At 49.1% G+C, this 16446-nt stretch overlaps 1 protein-coding gene across 5 annotated transcripts in view; it reads right to left on the minus strand.

Moving 5' to 3' along the window:
• SIPA1L3 (signal induced proliferation associated 1 like 3) overlaps positions 1-16446 on the minus strand; it is a 245329-nt gene that overhangs the window by 77484 nt on the left and 151399 nt on the right. For 4 of the 5 annotated variants that reach the window (XM_037818889.1, XM_037818886.1, XM_037818887.1 and 1 more), the window contains 4 exons: positions 13092-13280; positions 12047-12221; positions 8839-8942; positions 5848-6005 (listed from right to left, as the gene is read on the minus strand). In XM_037818889.1, the coding sequence (XP_037674817.1) occupies positions 5848-6005; positions 8839-8942; positions 12047-12221; positions 13092-13280 (626 nt within the window). The remainder of the gene's footprint in view (positions 1-5847; positions 6006-8838; positions 8943-12046; positions 12222-13091; positions 13281-16446) is intronic. The other variant, XM_037818891.1, reaches the window with a different exon arrangement.

A 16446-nucleotide genomic window follows, 5' to 3' on the forward strand; every position in this document is an offset into this window, starting at 1 on the left:
AAAGAAAATACACTATCAGAAATAGGAGTGTCCTTTTTCAGAATGGAAGTCTTCATCTAATTAGTAAGTTGCTGGCTAAGTAGAGTTAAAGCTTAAAAATGTCTCAGGGCACATGTATATATTTTTATTCCCTATAAAGTGGATGGTTGAAGATCTACAGGTATCTAAAGAATAATTCTCCCAGTATTGTTCAACTTTAGTTATTCTCTATTCACACACATTCAGACTTGGTAGTGGATTACAGTTTGGCAAAATTCACTCTTTCCTCTCAACTTCATAGGCTGCACATCCCCAGCCTCCTGATCTTGGCTTAGTCACGTGACTGGCTTACACTGGGCTTGCCTCCTGCACGCCCGCTGTTGTCATGAGACAAACATGCCCCAGTGACCGACTGGTCCCAGCAGGACAAGAGACACCTGGGGCAGACCTGGGCCTGACCTGGTGACCTGAAGTCAAGAAAACCGAGGCACTTACATGATGTAACTGTTTCAAACACTTGTGTAACACTGCTTAATACCTTCTGTAAATCACTCCAACAAAGGTTATTTTGAAAATTCATTGTAATAGGAAGTGGTTCAGTTTTTCCAGAGATGCCAATATGAGACAAATCAGATAGCAACTGGGTGAGGATGTACAAAGAAAATGATTTTAAATTTGTTCCCTCAAACGCCTGAACCTGCTCACCCACTGTGCAAACTAGAGAGAGAGGGAGGATCTTGTCAGAGGAAATCTTTGGAGAAAGCTGGGCAGTGAGCTCCATCCTCTCCCTGCCCCGAGTACGGGCATCCTATGTGCCCCAGATAGGAGGGAGGAAACCGAGGTCCACTTCTGGCTGTGAGATCAAGAGGCTGGGCAGGGAGCCCCAGAAGAGCCTTGCGGTGTACAGCCAGTTTATGATCATGGTCTAAGTGCCACTCCCTGCCTCCTTCCCACTCTGTTTCTCCCTGTGCTCCAACCCCAGATGGGTCGGCAGTTTGCAGGGCTGGGAGGAGGAGTGCAGGTGGAAAACCAGAGAAGAGGTCAACCACGTTCCCTATCCCCCGCAGGCTTCCAAGTGGAGGCGGCCCTGAGCTGGGAAGGGTCTCAGAGATTTGCCGAGAGATCAAGTTTGGAGATTTGATTAACATCTTGGAATTTAATGACCAAATCACGTTGCGACTCAGTGGCTGTAGGGCAGACAGTTTCTAAAAGTGAGCAGAAAGGCCAAGGCCTCTGCCAGAGTTTTCGCCCATGGGCAGGGAACCACGGTCCATGCTGAAAGGAGTTTTGAAAGGGGCTGTGGAGACACTGTGAGTTATGCTGTCCATATAATGATGGTTTAAAAGCAGCATCAGTTGATGTAAATGATGGAGAGATATGTTTACTAAGTGTGTCCATCCTCTATAAAAATCTCGACTGGTGAGTGTCAGATTGAAAGACGCTGCACTATAATACAACACTTGTTCAGATTTGGACTCTCCCACATCTTAACGCGGGAGAGAGGGCCACCTTCACGCAGGTGTTTGACAAGCAGTGTCTGGGGCACTGGAGATACAGCAGTCCCTGCCCTCCCAGGGCTTCTAATCTAGGAGGAGAGACAAACTAAATAAATGCATTCACAAATTAATTTGTAAATGCAAAGAAAATGAACAGGGTGTGCTAAGACAGAATAATAGAAGGATCTGGTTTGGACATGGGGAATCTGGGGGGCCTCTCTCAGGAGGTGACAGCTGAGCTGAGCCAGGAAGGGTGAACAGGAGCCGGGGGAAGAGCTGACGGAGAGCACTCGGGCAGAGGGCACAGGCCGTGCAGCAGCCCAACTAGGAGAGAGCGGGCACAGGGCGGAAAGAGGCCAGGCTGGCCAGTGCCCAAAGAGGGAGGTGCAGAGAGGGGACAGGTGGCTGGTGAGGACATGGGGCGACAGACCACACGGGGCCCTTGATGTGTGTGAGCAATTTTCACCCTTCTCACAAGAGCAAGGAACCATTTAATGATTTGGGCTGGCTTTGCACTGCTTGTCTTCCAGATTCACTCTCCACCATTTTCTGCCCCGGAAGGGTCCTGTGTTCTCCAGCTGCCAGTTGAGTTTGGCCAATGGGAAACCTCAGGAAGAGATGGGAGGTGGAAGAGAGAGGTTTGGGTCTATTTCTCTCCACTCCTCCCTGCTGGCTGTGACGGCAGCTGTGGTCATTTACTCACAGGTGCAGCTTCTGTGAATGAGGCCCTTACCCAGGGCCGTAGCTCTCATCAGCTTTCAGAACCCCCCCCCAACCCCCATCCTATCCCATCAAGTCTAAGGGCTCCCTGCTGTAGCTAGTCCCTGAGTGCCTCACCTTGCCTTACTTTTCCCTTAACCTCCCTACACTTGATTAATAGTCTGCGCATTAGTTCCCTTCAGTTAACTCCTTGAGGGGCCATCTGCTCCTTGCCGGGTCCATGACAGGAGGCAGGAGCTAGCAGAGCAAGACAATCCGATTGGCAATCCGCACAGATCACCACGGCTGCCTCATAATGGATTTGGGGGACACCAGCGAGGAGGCGACCGTGTAGCACAGATCAGGCCAGACCCCCTCTCCCAGCTCCACTGCACGTTGTCCCGTGACCCTTTTCCAGCCCCGGGAGTGCGACGTGGGCAGGTCCCACCCTGGCCCCAGCACAGGTGTTCAACACTGACCAAAGCAATCATTAAAATTGAACAGACCAAGAAGAAACAGATTTCTACCTGTGTATAATGGGTGTAGGTTTGACAGAAAAAGGCATTTCCCAGTGGAGAGATTCCTCAAAGGCCAAACAATCTGGGAAGGTGAACTTTTGTGGGAGATTTTGTCGGCCTGGCCTGGCCCCCAGGCAGGGGGACGGATGAGATGACCTCACCAATCCTTCCGTTCTACTTAACAGTGAGTTCAGATTGTGCTTTCATAAATGTGAATCACTTTGCAATTTTCTGCATTCAGCGCTTGGCTGCTGCAGCGACAGATTTAGGCTTTTCCCATAGTCCTGATTCATGATTTTAAGAATCATGAAATTGTAAACCACTGAAGTTTTTTGTGCAATCAGAGCAGCTGGTCTCTCGCTTCCCCAGCAGGAGGGACTGGGGTTTGAATCATCCACAGGCTGCAGAGATGCTGGTGTGCCACCGAGAAACAACACACTTGAAACCAGAAAGGAGGACAATTCTGTTACACAACGAGAAGATGGTGTGACCTCAAGGTCACCTGATCACTGTAGCTCACAAAGTGTTTCTAGAGCATCCACAATTATTTATTCAGTGCCTTCTATGTTTGGCAAAAATGTTTTTAGGGCTCAGTATATGCCAAGCACTGTGTCATGACAGATATATGAAGGTGAACATGACATGGAGTTAGCCTTGGGGAGGCCATGGCCATGTCAATAAGTTGTTTTAAATGTGTTTGGCAACAGCATGGAAGGGGGTGAGTAACCCCAGAGGATATCAGAGGCATTTACAAGTTTCATCTTGAAGGACAATTTGGAATTCACTAGGGATGGCGGGAGGTCACAAGGGATGGAGGGGCCAGAGGTCAGTTCGGGTCAGGTTGGGGCCTGGGGTTCTATGAAGAACTCCCACAGGGGAGGGACATGGTCAGGTTTGTCCAGAGAGCAGCTGCCTGCGGGAAAAGAGGGAGGGGGAAGCGAGGTGGTGAGGGGACAGCTTTGGTGTAGCTCTAACATTTTATTTCTTAAAAAATTAAGAGAGAGAGACAGAGAGTTGAAGCAAATATGGCAAAATGTTAACATCTGTTAACTCTGGGTGGTAAGCACATGGGTGTCTGTTACATTATTCTATGTACTTTTCAAAATGTTTAAAATATTGCATAATGTAAGATTTTATGTTAAATTTAAGAAACAAGAAAGATCTGTGCATCAGAAAAGGAAATCACTGTGGAGGCCAGGCAGAGGCTGGCCAGGAAGGGATGAGAGCGGAGGGCGGGAGGTTGGCTGCAAGGCTACTGTGATAACCCAGGGGCGGGAGGGAAGGAGGCAGGGAGGCCCCTCCAACCCCACTCAAACTCCCTTGGGTGCCCTATGAGAAGGGGAGACAAGAGAGAGAAACAGAGAGAGAGAGAGAGAGGCATCATCCCCATCTTCCCTCACCAGGGGTACCTTCCAGCTGCCGGGGAACAATGCACCTTTAAACCCTGGCATCATCTCAGTGAGCTCAGGCCCACACACAGCCCAGAGGCACACGTGCTCGGCAGCTGCTGCTGAAAGTCCTGGGAACAAATGGGCAGGGGGAGGTGGGGGCTTAGTCTGGGTAGGTGCCTACATGGAGGCACTTCTACGCAGCCGTCTGGGCAACACATTCAACACAGCGGTTCTTAACAGCGAGCACTGTGCACTGCAATCCCCTCCAAACCCTCCCTGTGCAGGAGTTTTAAATCCTCTCATACAATCAGGTGAGAGAAGAAACTGGTGGAATCTGGCAATTCTACCAAGATTTCCAGTGCCATATGCACATACCCTTTGGTTCAGCATCTCCTACAACTGCATGCTTAGACTCGAGTACAACGAGAGTATTAAAAGGTTATTCACTGCAGCGAGAACTGTAATAGTAGGTGACATGAAACAACTCCAGTGCCCACCAATTGGGATGGGGGAAATTATGATGCATCCACACAAGGAAACATTACACAGTCACAAAGAATGAAAAGGCAACTGATGCTCTGATATGGAAAGATCTCAAAGACAGACTGTGAAGAGAAGAAAAAGCAGAACAGTGTACCAGATGTGCTACCATTTATATTAAAAAGATGGAAATGGACTACTTCCATATATTTGCCTGTATGTGCATAAATTAGCAGGCTCACAAGAAACTGCCACTAGTGAGTGCCTCTGTGAGGGCAACGGGGTGGCTGGGGCTCAGGGATGGGAGGGAGACTTTCATCTGTAATACCCTTTTGTATCTTTTAAATTTGAAACCATTTTCAAAAAAGAACACAACCTAGACCATTCCCCAGAGAGTCCGACATGCTGCTCCAGGATTGGTGCTGACCTTGGCATGGGCCTGCTCACTGATCGGATGGTGTTAAAGGACCACAGATCCGTCCTCCCACCCCACACCCAGAGTGCTCCCTGTTTGTCCTTTAGGAGCCACCTGCTCCCCTGGGTGAGAACTGTTGCTATGTTACTCATCAATTTGTGAACTAAAAGCCTCTACCCTGTGTCCTGAGGGGGTACCACTGGTGGATTTTCTCTGTCCTGCCTCCACCCTTCTAATCTGACTTTCCCCTGGGAAATCCCTCCTCTGCCTCTCAGTCCCTGTGGCCTGTTGCCCAAGGCCCAGCCAGTTGTTCTGACTTGAGGATGGGCAAGTGACTCTGGTCAGGTCCACGAGCCTCAATCCTGGGGCTTATGATGCACCTCTTGGGAAAGAAAAGCTTTTTTGTTGGATTTGCAGCTGGTAGATGTTAAGCTTAGAGCTGCGAGAAAACAAAGCAACTTATAGGAAAGGCTGAGCAGATCCAGTTATGCTTGAACTTGTCAATTTTGTCAGCCTACATACACAATTGCCTTTTGTCTTAAGCTGGATTAAGGTGGGTTTTTTGTCACTTGCAACCAAAAGATTCCAGGCAAATATAAATCCCTGATGGTTTCTTTATCAAAATTGGGGCAACATGCCTCTTTCTGGTTGGGAATTACTCTCTCAGCAGGTGGGGCAAGGTCCGGACTGAGGTCGGCTACTGACGCACGAGCACGCAGGAGGTGGCCCACCTGGGCCTGCTGTCTGCTCTCTTTCTGCAGGTTGCCTGGATGCTGGAAACCAGCTTTGTGGCAATTTCTGGGATGCGCATGGTGGGGGTGGGTGAGGGAGCAACCGCCTGGATCATTTCACCGGGTAGCAGTGCACACCTGTAGCAGATGTTATCAGTGCAGGGGCTGTGGACTCGGACAACGATGAAGACGTGCTGAAAGTGCGAGCGGATGTTCTTGGGGGTGAAGGGCAGTGCTCCAGGCTCCTGGAAGATGATGGTCACAATGTCGTTTCCTATGTGCCGCTTCCTTAGCAGCTGGTGAAGGGGCAACAGAGCGGGGGAGAGGAGAGCGTCACAGGTTGGCTGGCGGGGGGGGGGGATGTCCTTCTGGACCACTGCAGCAGCCTCCCCACTTCTCCCTTGTTCCTGCCCTACCCAAGACCCCCCAGAGCCAGAGGGAGCCTGGGAACACCGGAGTCAGGTCTCAGCACTCTCCTGCTCAGAGCCCTCCCGTGGCTCCATCCCACTCAGGGGAAAGGACAAAGTCCCCACCAGGCCCAGGAGGCCCCATAAGATCTGCCCCATCACCTCTCTTTGCTATCTCCTCCCACTCTCCCCGTCATTCACCGCTCCTCCACCAGAAACATGTTTCCTGCTGTTTCTCCTCAAACACACCTGAAACATTGCCTCCCCAGGGCCTGGAACATTCTTCCCCCACATACCCAACTTCAGGTCTTTGCTGTAATGTCACCTTCTTTGTGAGGCCTTCACTGACTTGTCTTACCCAAGTTACCCCCACCCCACCCCCAGCACCCAATACTCCCTATCCTTTGCCTTTCTGCTCCCATCACTTAGCATTTACCAACACCCTGCATTTAACGATTTCCCCCCTTTGTTTCTCGTCTCTCTCCACTGAACTGAACTCCATAGTTCAGTTCTATGAGAAAAAGGATTCTATCAGTTTTTGTTCACTGCTCTCAGCACCTGACACACAGCAGGTGCCCAGTAAATATTTACCGAAGGAGACCATGGGCTGGCGGGCTTTGATTTGCTCAAAGCCTCACTCAGGGACAGCAGGAAGAGTCAGGGTAGAGATGGTGGGCAGTGCCAACTCCAGGCCTCTGCCCCTTTTCCACGGCACTTGAGCTGGAGACGGGGACAGCAGCAGTGGCTGCAAATGGGCTGTAAGGGAGCCCTGTCCTCTCTCTCCTCCATCCTTCCTAATTGTGCCCTGCTCGTCATGGTCTCTGAGGAAGACTTGGTTATCTTCACAGGCAATGTATTTAGGCATTGTTGTGTACTGGCTGAAATGAGACTGTTTTTATGTACACAAGTTTAGTCTTCATGTAACTGTTAAGCCATCCAACCACACTGGCAGCACAAGATCCACGGATGGCCTGAGTCACCTGCAGCTCTAAATGAGGTGGCTCACAGTGCAAAATCCAAACGCCAATCAGTAAAAATTATACAACTGATGTATTAGTTCTTTATCAGTATTTTAAACTGGATTAAGTGAAAATTCTAGAGGAAATGCCTATTCACTGTCAACCCTGTACTAGACATCTCATACCCACAATCTCATTGAATCTTCGCATCCCTATGAGACATCAACTTGTCTTGCCCCCTTTCACAGAAGAGAAAAAACTTAGGCTAGGAGAGGTCAAACGATTTGCCGTGAGTCACACTGTTATGGCAGGAAAGAACCGGGGTTCTAACACGCTTCCAACTGACTCCCAAACCCAGGCTTCTCCCCACTGTGCTTTCCAAATACCTAGGAGTAGTTAGCTCCTACCGTGCTCTGTGCTCTGGTTTCAGGCAGGAGCGCATGGGCCCTTCTCAACGACCCTGAGACCTGGGTGCTGTCATTCTGCCACTTTACAAAAGGAGGACATGGGACTCAGAGAAGCAGAGTCATTTACCTGAGATCACATAGCTAGGATGTGGTGAAGAAATAACTCAAACTTGGTCTAAATCTGAGACCCAAACTCTGAATAGCATGCTATTAGGTTAACTTTATGAAATTACCAAATTTTAATCATATTTTGACCCACAAAATCTCCAATGTCACCTGTCCTGATTAGGAAAAATACGTACTAACTAAACTGTCAACAATCTGTGGGGTTTTTGGTAATGAGGAATCAGGAAGAGGGTTCCCCAGGCCCGATCCACAGGGGCTGCCGAGGAGAGGAGCTGGGGTGCCCTGCCTGGCAGTCTCTCTGCAGTGGGTGTTTGCTATTTTTTCCTACCAACAGCCTTTCCCTTTACTTCTGGTAGCCAAATCCTGGTTCCCCTTTGGGAATGCACCTCCCTCATCTCTTTCCATGTTTCAAGTCGGGACACCTTAACAGTTACATGAAGACTAAACTTGCCTAACACAATAACTTGTATAAATAAGAACAATGTAATTTCCACTTGAGTTTAGCCAGTAGTGGGCAGGCCCCGCTCACCCTCTTAAGGAAAGGGCATGTGCCTCAGTCTCGGCCAGTCCGCACCTTCCGGACTGGCTCAGGGTCTCACATGTGAATGATCCAGTGAGGTTCAGCCCTGAAACTGTTCCATAACAACTGGGAAGGGATATCTCTTTTCCCTGGGATTGCTAAGCTGGTGGGATATGAGTCTAGGGCTGCTGAGGGGCTTCTCTACCACTGCTTGGGGAGAAACTGACCTCTGAGTAAAGCCACCATGGAGAAAAGCAGAGCTTTTCTAACATTGTTTGAACTTCTGGATCCAGCCATTCCTAAAGCCAACCCTCCCGTAGCCCTCCCATTTTTTGCTTAAGTCAATTTAGTTTGGGTTTCTGTTACTCAACCAAAATAATGTTGTTTGATTCACTCGTTTCTCTTAGGACTCCTGATGGCTCAAGAGACCCTCAGGGGAGCTGGGTGGCTAGAGACAAGCAGGGTGGCCAAGAAACAGTAAGAAAAGGCGGCATCAAACCCCACCTGGCCGTCTCTAAGCCCTGGTGAAGTGACCATGTGCAGAGGGGTCTCCGAGGCCAGGGGCCTCCTCATGACCCACAGGACGGTACTAGGAAAGCCAGTGTCAGCAGGCAGCCACCCGACAAGTGGTGGTGGTGGGGAGTGCCTTGGGGCTCGGCTGTGCTTCAACTGGAAATCATTTCAGGTCCCCCACCCTGGGCCCTACTGACCTGCTGCCTGTTGTTGGGGGTATAAGGGAGCAGAGTGGAAACGTGGAACATGATCTCGTAGTCCTGGTACGTCGTGTAGAGGGAGTGCGTTCCCGTGGAGTCAGCTGAAACGGAAACACCAGTCAGCGCCATATTTCTAAAACCTCTGGGCTTTTGCCATATCCCACATACCATCTGTGCTAATTTTTAACTTGATGCTTTTTCTTAAACCCATTCTTTAGAATGAAATAAATTTAGATAAAAAGAAACCCTTTCATTATACACCTACCAGACTGGTAAAAATTTTAAAGTCTGACAGAACCAAGGGTTGGCGTGCAGGTGGAGTAAGTGCAACTCTTCACGTGGCTGGTGAGGTGTGTAAAGTGGTAAATCACTTTTTAGCAATATCTATTAACCTAAAGATAGGCTTAATTGATGACCACACACTTCCTCTCATAGGATCACAGCCTAGAGAAATCCTGCCCACGAGCCCAAGGATACAGACAGGTACAAGAATCTTCAAGTGTCAGTCAAAAGAATGGATAAACAAACTGGCAAATTTACACTGCAGAAAAATATACACCTGTGAAAAGGAATCAGTTACAGATATAGCACGGGTACATCCCACAATATAATGTTGAGTGAAAGATGCCAGACACAAAAAAACCACGTACTGTATGATTCAATTACATTTTAAGTTCAAAAGCACACCCAACAAATGATCTTGTTTAGGGACGTATACACAGGTAGCAGAACTATGAAGAAAAGCAAGGAAATGATTATCATGAGTCAGGAGAGTGGTCACCTCTAATTGGGAGGGGGTGTTATAACCATATTTTGGGCCCCATGCTTCAGAAGGGAAAATGAGGCACAGAGAGGAAGTGACTCTCCCAAAGTCACATCATTATGACCCAGGCCATCTGGTTCTAGAGACTTCACTATAGTTAATGCTGCCTCTTCAGGGTTCTGAATTCCTTGCAGGCAACAGACCCAAATCCCTAATTGTTAACAACCTAGCCCTAAAGGCCCTGCATGGTGGAAACCCTGCATGCCTTGCCAACCTTATCTTCCATGCTTCTGGACCTCGGGGCCTTTGCATGTGTTACTTACTTTGCCTGGAAAGCTTTTCTTGCTTCCTTTTTGCTTTTTTTATTCCAACGCATCCCTCTCAGATTGAATGTCATGTTCTCTTGGAAGCCTTCCCAGCCCCTCACAAGGTCAGGTTCCCCATAATATGTGATTATATCATCTTGAACTGCTCCTTCCTGACACTTTCTGTAACTATAATCAACTGTAATCAGTCATTTGCGGCCAGTTGCTGGTGAGCTCTTGAGGGCAGAGTCTGCAAATGCCCTGTGCACAGGAATCTAGCCCTGAGGAGGGCCAGGATGTTTTTGCTGAAAGCATGAATGAACCCACACACCATGCTCCCTAGAATGCCAGGGTGTCTCACTGTCCCCTCGAAGCCCGCTCTTTGGCTCTTTTGGGCCTTCGGGTTCCCCAGCTTTATTTAATCGTGGCAGGCACTGGGGAAACAGCAGGAAAGCAGACAGAGAAGTCCCTGTTTTGTGGAGCCTCCGTTCTGGGGCGCTGAAGCCATGGTCAGCTGGGGCAGAGGCAGGCCTGGAGCCAGCTGACATCCAGGCGGCTGCTGGAGCCGGGGCCACCTCTGTCTGCTGGTCGGGGACAACCAGGACAGGAGCACTGTGCTCCCTCAGGTCTCCGAGCAAAGCCCCTTCCACAGAAGCCATACAGCAGCAACTGATGTTGATTTGAGAGCTAATTCTGTTAGACATAAACTGTGCAGGCTTGTTGATCTACACAACAACCCAGAGGGAGGGGGAAGAGATTATCAACTACATTTTGGGGAGGTGGAACTTGAGTCTCTGGAGCAGACATCTGTCTGAGACGGGAGATAACAATTCTATTCCCTTTTCTGATTGTCCTGTTCTTTTAGTGATTAAGGAAATACCATTGTCAATAGCAACGAGAACAGTGCTCACATGTGCTGAGGGCTTCCCAGGCCCCGGCAGGCTACACGCCATGCCGCTGGCCCTGTCCCCCTCACAGAGCACAGGGAGGCCAGACACATCTGTACACTGGGGTCACCATCGCTTGGCTGAACCCTCACCACACTCCTGAGGTAAGAGCAGTTATTTTCCTCACTTTACAGAGGAGGAAACTGAAGAGGAGAGATGCAAATCCACCTGTTTAGATGACAAAACCAGCGACTGGCATGACATGCTTATCCTTCCGACTACCTCCTCTCTCCGGGCTGAGTTCTCTCATCTGGGCTTCCATTTTCCAGAGAAGGAAACTGACACGCAGTGAGGGAAGGCGAAGAGGAAGCGATCGAGCCAGGGCTCCATCTTGAGGCCTTCTGACTCCCAGCCTGAGCAACTTACCCCTCCAGAGCCCACCCCCCAGGACAGTGAGCAGTCCGCTCCACAGGGAGCTCTGACACTCCCAGCCACGTGATGTCATCCATCCATCCCCAACCCACCATGAAACACTCAATCCTACACATCACATGTATGTATGTCTATGCACATATACGTATAGAGAACCTCAAGTTAATACTCGGCCCTACCACCCACTTTAAGAAACAGACTGCTGCCAACACTCGAATGTGAGTATCACTTTCCCATCAGAGCCACCTCTCCCTGGAGAGGTAACCACTATCCTGAACATCACGACTATCATTCTCTGGTTCTTCTTTCAGGTTTAACTATATAAGAACAAACCCCTAAGCCATATATTGTTTGGCTTGCTTTCTAAATGAATGTGATGTAAAAGGCATCAGTCAGCAAGTGCTCCTCTGAGACTTGCTGTCCATGCTCAACAGGAAGCATGTGGCCCTCATCCAGGCCGGACGGGCCCACAGCCCAGCTCGTCATCGTCACTGGGCGCGCTGCAGGTTTCTGCTGTTTGGAATAGTCAGGTAACCGCTTGGCACATGTGTGCATGACATGTATGTCTGGGAGTGCAGCAGCTGTCACAGGGTAGGTGTATCTTCAAACTTTCCTAGAATACGCCTGACTGTTTTCCAGAGTGGGTGCATATGTGCCTTCCCATCAGAGGTGGCCAAAAGCTCCCACCACCCAACGTCCTTGCCCTAGTGCTGCCAGGCCTTTAAATGTTTGCCCATCTGGTGGACGAGCAGGGAGGCTCACCAAGATCTCACTGGCAACCCCCCACCCGCCCCTGGGGAGGCTGCCACTGTACTTACTCTTGACATCCAGCTGGGCAGCGTACTTGGTGAAGCCCTTCAGGCAGACCTTCTCGCCAATCAGGGAGAGGAAGTCCTCAAAGGCTGGCCCTGCCTCCTCGTTGTTGTACATCTCCTCCTCGGAGCTCTGGCCGGCCTTGCAGTAGAGGATGCCCACCTTGTGCTTCCGGCAGAGCTGCAGGGGCAAGAGCGGCTTAAGGAGGACAGGCCAGGCAGAGATGCCAGAGGGAACAGAACAAAGGGGGCTTTCTGAGGCATCGAGTCACACAGCAGTTTAGAGTCACAGCCAGCGAGGAAGGGAAAAAGACTCTGGGGCAGGTCCCAGTTGTCCCGCTGCCCTCTTCCCACTCCAGAGACACAACAGGGTGCCCATGCCACCTGCCCTCCTCCCCTCTGGAGGGCGGCTGCGATGCAGTTCTCAAGTGAAAGGGACTGTTGCCTTGGCCGGCTTGCCGCAGTACGTGCACAGGGACTGGCTGAGGTTCTGCTAAAGGAAACTCAGGAAGGCTCAGGGCTTATAGTCAACACATTTCAAAGGGAGTGGACACCCAACAGCCAGGTTGGTTCTATGTAATCTGATTCCCTGATCCTGGGGAACTGGACACAGATGGAGCCTTGACCTATTGTGGGCCAATCAGAGGCTCTCTTGGGACTCCAGTCTGCCTGGGGTTGTAACTAGAACAACTCTAGGAGCTGTGGGAGGAGCCACGGTCTGTCATGTGACCAGAGAAGCAGAGGGAGCCAGTGAAGAAAGAAGAAAGTAGAAAAGAAAGTTGGGGAGTGGGGTGTGTGGTGGAAGGCGGGGGAGAAGGGATCTGATGGCTTTCTCATCCCCAGGCCATTTTCCTCCCACGATGGAGTTACATTCCCGCTCTTGGCATACCTAAAATTTGATATTAAAGAATCTGATAGTAGAACCCTCCTATTTCTCAAACTAAATTAAGTGGGTTTCTGTTCCTTGCCCCCTACACCCTCCCCCCAAAAAAGGACAGTAAGAGGTACCAGGAGTGGGGTCCTCCTCTCCCACCCTGAGGTCCCGGCTCACCCCTTGCTCGTCGAGCTTCAGCAGCTGCTCTGTCACCTTGGGGGTATTGAGAGCCAGCCGCAGGCAGTGGATGTTGAGCTCTGGAATGATGTACTCCAGGGCATCCTTCAGGGGTAGGCCCCGCCCGGTCCCATGCTTGGTGGCTGTGGGTGTGGCGTCCTCCAGGATGGAGCCCCGCAGGGTAATGAGCTGCTCGAGGGAGACAAGGGAAGGTTAGGAGGAAGGGATGAGAGCATGTTATGGGTTAAACTGTGTACCCAGAAAGATCCCTGTGACCGTGACCTTATTTAGTAACAGGGTCTTTGCAGATGAATCCAAAGTAAGATGACATCACCCTGAATTCGGGTGGGCCCTACTGCAATATGACTGGTGTCCTTAAAAGAGGAGGACAGACACAGGGAAGAAGCCCACGTGAAGACGGAAGCAGAGACTGGAGGGATGCAAATACAAGCCAAGGCATGCCAAGAGCGGCCAACAGCAGAAGCTAAAAGAGGCAAGGAAGGTTCTCCTTTACAGGTTTCCAGGGGAACAGGGCCTGTTTACACCTTGATTTTGGACTTCTAGCCTCCAGAACTGTGAGACGATAAAATTGTGGCTTTAAGCCACCTAATCTGTGGTACTGTTAGAGCGGCCCTAGAAACTAAAACAGGACTGTCTATTCTCAAAGAGACATGGATGATGGTTGGAAGCTTGGGCTCTAAGATCAGAAAACTTGGCTCTGAGCTGGGACTCAAACTTCTGCCTCCTAGATATGAGATCTTGAGCAAGCGAATTCGTATCTCTGAGCCTTAGTTTCTTTTTCTGTGAAATGGGTACAGTGACAGTAGCATAATCTCGAGGGGGCATTGGGAGGATTAAATGAGACAACAGATGTAACACACCTGGCTCATTCCTTCCTTCATTTGTTCAACAGATATTGACTGAGGGCCTTCCATGTGCCAGCTCTGTTCTAGATACAGTGAAGAGGACCAAGATTTCTATCCTCATGGAGCTGACATACTAGTGGGGCAGATGGGTTATGTCAGGTAGTAAGAAATGTAATGAACAAAACAGGATCCAAGAGAAAGTGAGCACTCAGATGACAATTCCTGTTATCATACCAATACTGTAATACATGATATGATATATGATATATGTTATCATGAACTTTTTATATAAGATCTGCCTACCCCAGATATTAGAACCATCTTTGATCTTGGACTGTAGCAGTGGCTTTCAACCTGATTTCATGAATGATAAAATCACCATCAGTGATTCTGATTCAGATGGTCTGGGATAGAGTACAGGCGCGCGCACACACACACACATGTGCACATTTTTAAATGATTCTGATGTACAGCCAGGATTGAGATTCTCTAGTCAAAGCCAATCAGAGCCATCTCATTCCCCTTCCCCAGATGTTGCTTTCCAAGTATTCCCCGTAGCCAGAAGGCCGTATGACCACTTCCAGGCAACGAGATGTGAGAGGAATTCTGCTTCAGGAGGACTTCTAGGGCAGATTTTCCTCCTCAATTAAAGGAAAACCATTTTCCACCTGCCCATTCCTTCTTGCTAGGAATGCTAGTGTGAAGATGAGATGCTTAGAGCTGTGCCAGCCATCCTGTGATTGTGAGGAGTCAATAAAATCACTGAGAAGTCAATCCCTGAGGCTGCCTACCTCCAGACTTCTTGTTAGATAATTAAAATAACGCCCTATTTGTTCCAGCTATGGTTGTTCAGGTTTTCTGTTGTTTTGCAACCCAAGTAATTTCTAACTGATATACCTTTTTAATAAGTCACATTTAAAAAGGCCCCATATTGTTTTCCAAAGACTACAGCAATTATCTAATTTTATGTGCAGTTCCTTTCAGGGAGGTTTTATTATCTCTATCCTGCAGATGAAGGAACTGAAGCTCAAAGAGGTAAGGTATCTTATCCAAAGTCACAAAGCTAACAAATGGCTGAACCAGGATTCCAACCAACCCAGGCTTGACTTCTCCAACCTCATGATTTTTTTTCCTTTGTATTTTTTTTTTTTACCATGAAGTATAAACCACAAAGAGAAAAGTACACAAAACAGGTCTGAACAGTTAAAGGAATTATCACAAAGTGAACACCTGGGTAATTACCACCCATATCATGAAGACAACATTCCGGCTCCCAGAAGGCCCTTTGTGTCCCCACTCTCCTCCCCAAAGGTAACCTTATCCTGACTTCCAATACTGTAATTTAATTTATTTCTGCCTGTTTTTGAGCTTCACACAGGCTGTATTCTGTCATATCTGGCTTCTTTCTCCTATCGCTCCACATGTGAGATTAGACCATGGTACTGTGAATTTACTTTATTCTTTGGTAGGTGAGCCTTGGGATTGCTTCTCTTGCTTGATAACTGTGAACAGGGCTGTTATGACCATTCATAAAAGCACCTCTTGGTGCACATGAACACGTTTTCTTTTTGGTTTATACCTAGGAGAGGAACTGCTGAGTCACCAGGCATACAAACCTTCAGTTTTACTGAGTTGCCGAACAGTTTTCCAAGTGGTTGTACAATTCGGCTTTGCTAGCCCTGTCTGAGAACCCTTGTGGCTTCCCGTCCTTGCCAACACAAGCTCACACTTCTATCCACGATGCACTGATGACTGACTGCCAGGCTAGGCCATGCCCTGGGCCAGGCACGGCTGATCCAGCATACCAAGTGGCATGCAGGGGGTCCAGAGCACTGCAAGGTAAAAATCCTTCACCTGAGGGGCTTGTTCAGGCACCAAAAATACACTTAGTGATAAAGACTACAGGAAGATCAGTGTTAACTGGAAAAACATGCTCACCCTAAGTCAACAGACATGGGAGGCAGCAAAAGTGACGTGTCATGACTTTGTCTCTAGGCTTTCAGCCCACCCTCACCAAACAGGACCTGGGCAAAGGCACGTGGGAAAGGAATGGGGTGATGTCATGGTTGGGAGTTCCTAGTTCTGGCCCTGGTAATTAATAAACAAACAAATTTTTCATCACGAGCAGGTAATCTTGAAACAAATCATGAAAAGCAATGATACTGGATGCTTTGCCCTGCCAATCTGGGTGGCCCTGGGGTTGCAGGTTTCAATTAATGCACAGCCAGGAAGGAACAGTGACTTCATATCCTACAGACATTGTTCCACAGTGCCCTCTGCTGGGGCCAAGCGGCAGCATGGACCAGAAAGTCTCAAACTGCTTCCCACTTGGAGACAGGTGGCCCACAGTCACATTTTGGCTCCCACAGCTTGACAAAGGCCCACCAGTTTGAAAGCTCCCAGATTTCCCTCCTCCACTGGGGATAATAAGTGGAGCACTGACAGGCTGCAATGACTGGCCACCTTCACTTTCCACTCTGGTCTGTCAC

Source organism: Choloepus didactylus, chromosome 27 (assembly GCF_015220235.1).
Source record: "Choloepus didactylus isolate mChoDid1 chromosome 27, mChoDid1.pri, whole genome shotgun sequence".
In the NCBI taxonomy this organism is placed as follows: Eukaryota; Metazoa; Chordata; class Mammalia; order Pilosa; family Megalonychidae; genus Choloepus; species Choloepus didactylus.